Source organism: Naegleria gruberi, assembly GCF_000004985.1.
Source record: "Naegleria gruberi genomic scaffold NAEGRscaffold_64, whole genome shotgun sequence".
NCBI lineage: Eukaryota > Heterolobosea > Eutetramitea > Acrasida > Naegleriidae > Naegleria > Naegleria gruberi.
Genome location: NW_003163263.1, coordinates 134976 through 143543, shown reverse-complemented (window position 1 = coordinate 143543; position 8568 = coordinate 134976). Strand labels below are relative to the sequence as shown.

Here is an 8568-nt window from a genome sequence, read left to right as displayed (position 1 = left end):
ATTCCTCAATATAATTATGATGCATCTCTTCTTATATATTCAAATTGCAGAGCTAGGAACTTTGAGTTGTTTAATGGATAATTTTTGGTCATCTTCAGATATTGTTGAACCAAACTCTAAACATATGAAGCCATTTTGATGTTACAACATTCTTAATAATACCTGAGGTAGGGAATAAAAATTGATGAGTAATTTCTCCATATTGAGAATTTAGACAAGAGAAAAGAAGTTTGAAAAGGAAACTCAACTAGTAAATTATTCTTGAACCAACTTTCATAGTCATATTTGGATGTAATTTGAATCGATTATTAGAAGTAGTTGAAGTTTAAGGAAGGGAGCAAGTTCAGTGGGAGAAATGAATCGCTTTCGAATACAGCCGTTAGAAATGAAGGTTGCCTTAGATGATGTTTAAAGTTAATGCAAATGCGAAATGAGCTCGGTAGTAGGAGCAGGAGATTCCTGTCAACCTTAGTCATACTTGTTTTACATCCTACAACTTGGATTGGAAAATACTAACAGGTAAGCGGTATTGGGCTTCGGTGACATATCTTGACGTGTTGCCAACTTAAACAGTAAATATGGACCTCCTACATATTTACATATATGTATTTATTGAGTCCAGTAACCGTAACACTAAAGTGTGGCAATGAAAGAATCCCTCCCCAAAACCAATTGGCTATATTGCAACCCACACGTAATTAAGTGTCTACCAGCTTCCAATAGTTATCAAAAGATCTGGTTGGCCCACAATTTACAAAATGAAGATAGACACCATGTTAGCATTGTTAAGAATTAAAGGTATTTTTCTTCTTGGTTGTTTGCATGAGAAGATTGAAGAGTAACTTCCACACCTGTATTGGTAATTGGTAGTCTACAACTTGTTGTTTGGCAATGTGGTTTATGAGTAGGAAAATTGAGACTGACAATCGAGGTAACTGTGTGGAGTGCGTTCTGACATGGTTGCAGATTTCTTTGTCGTATTATGACAAGAAAGCCAACATCGCTTTGTATTTTTCTGGATTTAATCACCACTCTCAATATTGCCTTTGCAATCTGTTTGTGTTGCAAAAATTTAAAAAAGAGAAACAACATCAAGCAGTGCACTGAACTTTCTACTACCCAAGTAGTCTTCTAGTTTCGTTCGTCAAAGAGGTTGTCTAATAATTACTATTCTTTCTCTCAAAATACTAATCTCATCAAACATGATTCCCAGAGATAACATCAATAATCAACTTCAGCATAATAATTCTCTCTTTCCAATTTCAAGTAATAATAATACTAACACCTTCAATGCCAACAATACACAGTCAACAACACCTAATTTAAACTTACAGCAACAACACCTTTCTATTAGTCAACAAAACACTGTTACTATACCAAGTCACCAATTTTCACAACCTACAAGTCATTTAGCCGAGAACTATCTCCATAATACCTATTCCAATGTTTCCTTTTCCACTTCATTATCTGCTTCCCCAAATATACATCAACAACAAATTCCAACACATAACAATTTACAGTACATTCAAGAAAAGTTACTCAAAGAGCTTTCTCCAGAGCAATTATTTCAATTATACATGGTTTTGGAAAAGTTACCAATACCTTCTTCACATCATCAACAACCCTCTGTACAGCTGAACATCAACAATGAGTCAACACATGTGGTGGTCAACCCACTAAAGCAAACAATTTCGATTGGACACAAATCCTCTATTGAAGATGATTTTTCTCATGAAAGTGTATCGCAGCTCTTACAAAATGCTTTACATAATCAACAGCAACAACATGAAAGTAGTGCAGGTAGTAATGTTCTATTCTCAGCTACACACGCTTCCACCAGTTTAAACCTTTCGAATAATTTAAATGCTCTCACATCTCATCAAGAAGCATTCCCTTCCATGAATCAACAACATGCATCCAACGCAATTGATTTGGTTTCGTCCCACCATGTGAACCAATCCTCTACAGTTATTTCAAAACATCAATCCAGGGCATCTTCATCGAGTTCAAAACGAGAGGAAATTCCAATCCCTGTATTATCAGGAGGCGTTAAGAAGAGCTCGAAACATGAAAGGCATAGACCATCTCCAGAATCAGCATTGACATGCAACTTTTCTATGCATACTTTGGAATCGTTTAAAACTGAACAATTGAGAATACAAAGTTTGCCAAAGAGACCTAGAGGTAGACCTAGAAAACCTGGATCAATTCCAAGAGGAAGAAAGAAACCTGTGCCTACAACAGATGAAAAGAAGCAACAAGATGATTCAACTTCATCAGATAACGAATCAGCGTCGTGCAGTGATGCCAGTAGCGAGCAATCCACAAACACTGCCAAACCAAACCATTAAAGTTGTAAAAAAATACAATTAGGTCAAGATTCGAATAATATGCTCGGTTCAGCGCTGACATTTGATTCATATTGCATCTCTAATTCTTAATTAAGACGGAATTTACTTTTGGTAAAATGATTTACCAAAATAGAAAATTGAGTAGTTCATTGTAAAATAATCCTTTAAAAAATTTTAGATATGAATTTTAAAATTCAACATCCTTGTATAATTTAAAACATTCCATTTGTGCACTTTCCTCTAAGCATTTTGAAAATCCTCTATGTGTAGTATGGCTTGTCAAACAAGATTGAAATTGTTTCTTACAAACAGATGCAAACAAGCACAAATGAGACTTGAACATGGAGTAAGCTTGTGAATCTATCGATTGAGAACCATCAATTTCCGAAAAGCAATCCATACAATTAGATTCAACAGCACTCTTGACCTTATTTCTAATCATATCCACAGAGTCTGATGAATTAATTTGCAAGCCATTACTATTCAAGTTACTACTAATAGAATTTAAATGTCCCAAAACTTCAGCTGGTTTTCTAGAAACCACTCTATCTAATTCTCCCAAAATATGTGTAGTTGTTTCTACATCCATTCCGATACATTCATTAACCTTTTTCATTTTGATAACAGAGGTTGCTTCTTCATCATCTTCTGTTGTTCCTGGATTTTTAATAAACGAAGGTAAACAATAATTAAGTGGTTCCTTAGCCTTTGTCAATACTTTTAATAAACATCCAACATAGAGTGTATGAAATCCTCCTTCAATTCCTTTTAATTTCTTCTCTTCATTGGCTGCTCGGAATAATGATGAACAAGCCTCTGGTGAATTGTGAGCAAATAATGATCGGAGATATAAATCCTCATCACTACCGATTGGATTTGATGATGCTGCAGCTGTGTTGTTGGTACTCATGATGATGGAAGAGTTTCAAGTGTAATTGATTGAATTTTTTTTTTAATATTTTTTTTAATTTGTTAATTTTTAATGATAATAAGAGTAACTAAACACTCAGAACACAAGATCAGAAGAAGAGTTTGTGCCACGAGCTCAAGAATTCATTTTAGAAAGACATTAATAAACTTTCATGTTTTATTCAACGCTAATAGAAAACAACCTGATTGTCAGCAATATTAAGTGATGTTAATTGTTTCATTTCACTTATTGATTTGGCTCCCTCATCACCAATTTCATTGCTAAATATATCAAGTGATGTTAGTTGTGTCATTTTACTTATGATTTTGGCTCCCTCATCACCTAGTTGATTGTAACATATATTAAGTGATGTTAATTGTGTCATTTCACTTATGAATTGGGATCCTTCTATACCAATTTGATTATCGTATACATCAAGTGATGTTAATTGATTCATTTCACTTATGAATTTGGCTCATACTACTACATCAATTTGAAGCAAACATTCTTCAAGTATGGAGTTAAGGCAAATATTATTTTTCTACGTGTGGATTAAATCCAGCTTGAACTTTCGAATAACTTTTACCGATCTGTCTCCGTTCTTATTTTCAGAACAACAACATACACAAAAAAACAACCACACACAATGTCACAAGATAACATCCAAACCTTCACAACTCCAATAGATTCTTCGGAGAACCAACATTTAGTTTCGAATAACATTTCTGGTCTTAATGGCCTTCCACATCATTTATTAGAAACCATGATAACTAACATTGGAGTTAGTGTTGCTGATCTTTCCAAGAAGCATGTTGTTTTGTTGGTGTTTCTTCGATATTTTGGATGTGTTTTCTGTCAGAGAAGTATTGTGGATATTGTAAATAGTTTATCCAGCTTGATTAAACTAAACTGTATACCTGTTTTTGTACATCAGGAAAGTGAGCAAGAGGCAGATGAATTCTTTTCACGGGCTGGAATGCCAAAACCACTTTCGAACAAACAATTCGAAACTTCACAAGATTCGTCCAACTCTGAACTCAACAAAGAATCAAGTGAACCAACGAGGAGAATTGATGAGTAAATTCCTACGAGTTGCAGATCCTGAAGGAAATTACTATTACCAACAATTTGGTGTCAAGACCAGTAATGCATCTGACATGTCAAATAATCTGAAAGTTGTCATCGAAACTGTGAAAGTGGCACTTTCTCAAGGTTACAAATTGACTAATTATGTAGCTGAGCGAGCATCTAGAAGTCAGCTTTCGGCAACTTTCGTAATTGCAAATGGAAAGATTGTAAATAGACATTTGAATGATAAGGTTTATGTAGTTCCAGATTTTATGGAAGTTTTACTTGACTTGGAAGGAAAAGGAAGTGATGATTTGTTTGATTTATTGAAAGATCAATCAGAATATGTAAATTCTTCTGCCGAAATGTCAAGTCAAATGTCAAGAACTGAAAATATTGAAACGACAATTTCAGAATTTCAAAAGATTGCTGTAGAGGTAAAGCCAATTTATGAACCAATTCTCAAAACTGCAAAGAAGAAATCAAATTCTTGTTTTTCTGCTCAAATTGAAGAAATTTCAAATCAAGATTTAACTCAGCAATTTCCACTTCAAAAGATTTTGGCAGATAAGAATTATAGAAAGGTTTTAAAGTTATTTTCTACAAAGATTTACGCTGCTGAAAGTTTAATGTTTTGGGAAGAAGCTCACTGTTATCAGAAAGTTCAAAACGAAACCAAACGAAAGGCATTAGCAAAGAAGATTATAGATTCCTATTTAAATTCAAACTCACCAACTGAACTCAATGTAGCCTCCAATGTGAGAGAAGCCATCATGCAACGATACAAGAATGAAGGATCTGTCCCTCATCTCTTTACTGAATTAATCAAGAATATCGAATCTGATTCACTTCAGGATATTTATGTTCGATTCTTGGATAGTGATTTGTTCAGAGGCCGAATTTTAAGAAAATAAACCACTTTTATTAATCACACAATTTGAGATGTGGCCGCTGACTGAGCAATAAAACTGGATCATCTGTAAATAACTGTTTCGAAACGATTCGAATAGAAGGAATTCCAGCAACTACCTTATTGATTAGTTTGAAATCTGGAGGATCACTTTCAGAATCTGCAATCAACCTTTCACAAGCTAACAGCGAATATAACTCTGTCCTGAATGGAGCCATTTCTTCCTTATCATCCACAAACAAATCGAATATCGATTGTAAAAATGTATTAATCTCAAAATTTGAAAATGTAGAATTTCTTCCATCCAATGTAATTGTCTTTAAATTCACCATATTGCTTCTTGCCGTGCTGGTTGGAATAATTTCCACAGAATTGAAAATTCCAGTAAAGGATTCCAAAGTTTGTGGAATTCTTGCATCGTAGACAATTTCATTTCCTGGTGAAAGGACCAGAGTGAGAGATTTGAGGGATGCATAATGTTTGATATTTGAATAAAAGTCTGAAATTGCCTTTCCTGAAATGTTGACACAATTCTGGAGGGATATTAATTCGAGATTCTTCCACTGATCTGCTTTTGGTTGTGAAATGGATTCAATAAAGGTTTCTTCAACCTCCGTGTCCATTAAATAGATAGCTTTCATACTTGGTGATTCTGAGAATAAGCTAGTTAAAAATCTGATCAATTCTGGACTTCCCTCATAAATTTCAATAACTTCAATTGTGGATGAGAATTCAATGATTTCATTTGCTGAGGATCCAAGATTACAATCAAAAAATTCAATCGTTTTGAGATTTTCAAAATAATCCAAACATGTCTTGAAAGCATCTGGTTCAATAAACGCCTTTTCAAATATTATCATTTCAATAAGAGGAGTTTGATCCAAATCTACAAGTTGGCAAATAGATGCCATAGATTGAACCTTAATTGTTTTCAAATAAGGACAATGCAATTGTCTTACAGTTGAGACATTAGCCAAATTTAACTCCTTTAGAGGGGACACATTTTCACATCCATGGTTTGGAATTTGGAATGAAAGAATTGACAAATCCCCTATTTGATTATAAGACATCACACCTAATGCTTCTAATTGGTTCGATCGGATAGAGAGTTTGTCAATATTTCCCTTCAAATCGAATGTTTCAAGATTGATTGCATTGATGGTGAGAGTTCTTATTCGGGACATAACCCGAATACTCTTCAAAGAATCTGAATTAATATCCATCGAGTAATGAGCTGAAAATGATTGTAAAGTAATATTTGAAAGTTTCGGTAGGTCTTTAAAGTCAATCTTTGAAGCATATTTAGGATCCATTTCAAGTTCCTTCAATGATCCAAATAATTTGAAAATCTCTGGATTAAATTCAGTAATTGTGCCAACTTTGAGAACTTGAAGCTTTGGTGCAAGTTGGGTTAGATTAGAATTACTCATTTCTGCAACATGGAGATGTGTCAAGTTTTTAAATTGTGAAAACGCAAAGGTTCTGTAAAATAATGGCTTGACATTATCCAAAACTAGAGTTTGAATTTTTGCCGATCTGTTTAGCAATTGGTGAAATTCTGAAACGAGAAACAACTCAAAACTAACTCTTGGCTGTAGTGGATTTTCAATTGTGTGTTTGCCGTGCCAAGATCCAATCTGTAATCTTTTCAATTTCTCTGGATCAAAATGGAGCATATTCACCGTTCGTACGGTTGCGAATTCAACATATAATTCCTCTAAATTGGAAAGTGGAATGTCAACTTCTCCTTCAAAATCGTCATCTTCAGTTGATTCTTCAGCTAGAGTGATTCTCAAATATTTAATCTTAGAGTTGATATTCTGAAAGAGTAGATTTGCTTTTGATTGGATATTTTCTTTGGCATAACAAGCTAAGGAATTCAGTAATTTTGAATTAGTTACCAATTTGAGTGAGTCAACCTTTTCAAAATCAATTAATGGAAGAAGCGATTCTACCAAAGTCAATCCAAACAATGAGCAATGAAAGAAATCAATTACAGCATCCTTAAATTTCAAAAATTTGATTGATTCCAATCCAGGATATTTGTACATATCTCCAAAGAAGGTTGATGTAATTTCCAATTCTTTAACCCTTTCAATATTTGGAAATCCAGTCAATGCCATACTACTTGCTTCTTCCAGAAACTTGACACCAGTAAATTTGTGTCCACAATTCGTAAACACATTGATTGAATGAATATTCACTTTTCTAATACTTCCAATTCTCCATTCCACAAATCTGGTGAATAAACTCATTGCACACTCGACTGGCATCTCATCAGAAATCTCAAATGCGCTCAAAGCACTCTGAATTGTAAAGCAAATCCTCCTCCACATCATACAAGTCCTAGTAACCTCTCGGAAATCATGAAAACTCAAATAGGAGAATATTTGTGAGAGAATATGATCTGGTAAAACGTCATTAATACTTTGTTCGACATATTCAGTGTAGGATGAATAGTCTTCTTTCGGTTGATTTGAAATAGGATTATCCATTAGATTGATCAGACTAAAGTGACAATGGTCGAGTTCTTTTCTCAAATCGGAATTGATGGTTGTTGTATTATTCGAAAGTTCCGATTTAATGGAATACAAGACTTTTTCATATCTTTCCAATAGGGAATCCAGAAACGCAGATGGTGTTTTCTTTTTCTTCCTTTCCAATTCTTCATTTTGTTGTATCACTGTTTCACCACTCGACAAGGAAGAATGGTTTCGTTTCATTTTTTAAAGTTTCTAATACAAAATCATCTGCTCACAAATCACAACTTTATTGCGAAGTTTAATCAACTCCAATGGAACGAGTCTTGACTTGTTTTTCCTTTTGTTCAACTTTTGGAATTGAAATATTCAAAACTCCTTCATTCATATTTGCCTTAATTCCATTCAAGTCAACATTTTGTGGCAATCTCATAGATCTACTGAATTTACCATAATATCTTTCAGATCTGTGATAGATTTCATTCTCATCAGTCTTTTCAGATTTGGTTTCACCTGAGAAGGTTAAGAGTCTCTTTTCATCATCAACATCAATTCTGACATCTTCCTTCTTCAAACCTGGCAAATTGGATTTAACACAAATGCACTTGTCAGTTTCAGAGACATCAGTTGAAGGAGTGAAGGAGCCAAGTTGATTTCTATAGAAATCTACGCCACCTCTGTTACGATCGCTAGTGCCACCACCACTACTGAGAAATGGATCCCAAGTAGTAATTCCAAATGGTTCATCGAAAATATCTCCCATCCAACGGCTTAACATTTTTCTTCTTGTTTTTCTTGTGTTGGAAATGCAAATAGTTTTTTAACGTGTCCAATTTATAGGGTGGACAA

General features: G+C 34.1%; 5 protein-coding genes across 5 annotated transcripts; 2 read left to right on the top strand and 3 right to left on the bottom strand.

Annotated features, from left to right (window-relative positions):
* Nucleotides 1-1202: 1202 nt before the first annotated feature.
* NAEGRDRAFT_73875 (uncharacterized protein) lies at nucleotides 1203-2351 on the top strand (the record flags this gene model as incomplete). The annotated part of the gene is made up of 1 exon (XM_002671096.1): nucleotides 1203-2351. One exon carries the CDS (start codon nucleotides 1203-1205, stop codon nucleotides 2349-2351), a length of 1149 nt encoding a protein of 382 aa, XP_002671142.1.
* Nucleotides 2352-2538: 187 nt separating this feature from the next.
* On the bottom strand, nucleotides 2539-3261 carry NAEGRDRAFT_73874 (uncharacterized protein; the record flags this gene model as incomplete). The annotated part of the gene is made up of 1 exon (XM_002671049.1): nucleotides 2539-3261. One exon carries the CDS (start codon nucleotides 3259-3261, stop codon nucleotides 2539-2541), a length of 723 nt encoding a protein of 240 aa, XP_002671095.1.
* Nucleotides 3262-3907: 646 nt separating this feature from the next.
* NAEGRDRAFT_73873 (uncharacterized protein) lies at nucleotides 3908-4342 on the top strand (the record flags this gene model as incomplete). The annotated part of the gene is made up of 1 exon (XM_002671095.1): nucleotides 3908-4342. One exon carries the CDS (start codon nucleotides 3908-3910, stop codon nucleotides 4340-4342), a length of 435 nt encoding a protein of 144 aa, XP_002671141.1.
* An 891-nt stretch (nucleotides 4343-5233) lies between these two features.
* Nucleotides 5234-7734, bottom strand: NAEGRDRAFT_81642 (uncharacterized protein; the record flags this gene model as incomplete). The annotated part of the gene is made up of 1 exon (XM_002671048.1): nucleotides 5234-7734. The coding sequence occupies one exon, from the start codon at nucleotides 7732-7734 to the stop codon at nucleotides 5254-5256; it is 2481 nt and encodes an 826-aa protein (XP_002671094.1). The 3' UTR covers nucleotides 5234-5253.
* A 286-nt stretch (nucleotides 7735-8020) lies between these two features.
* On the bottom strand, nucleotides 8021-8497 carry NAEGRDRAFT_73871 (uncharacterized protein; the record flags this gene model as incomplete). The annotated part of the gene is made up of 1 exon (XM_002671047.1): nucleotides 8021-8497. One exon carries the CDS (start codon nucleotides 8495-8497, stop codon nucleotides 8021-8023), a length of 477 nt encoding a protein of 158 aa, XP_002671093.1.
* Between the last annotated feature and the right edge of the window lie 71 nt (nucleotides 8498-8568).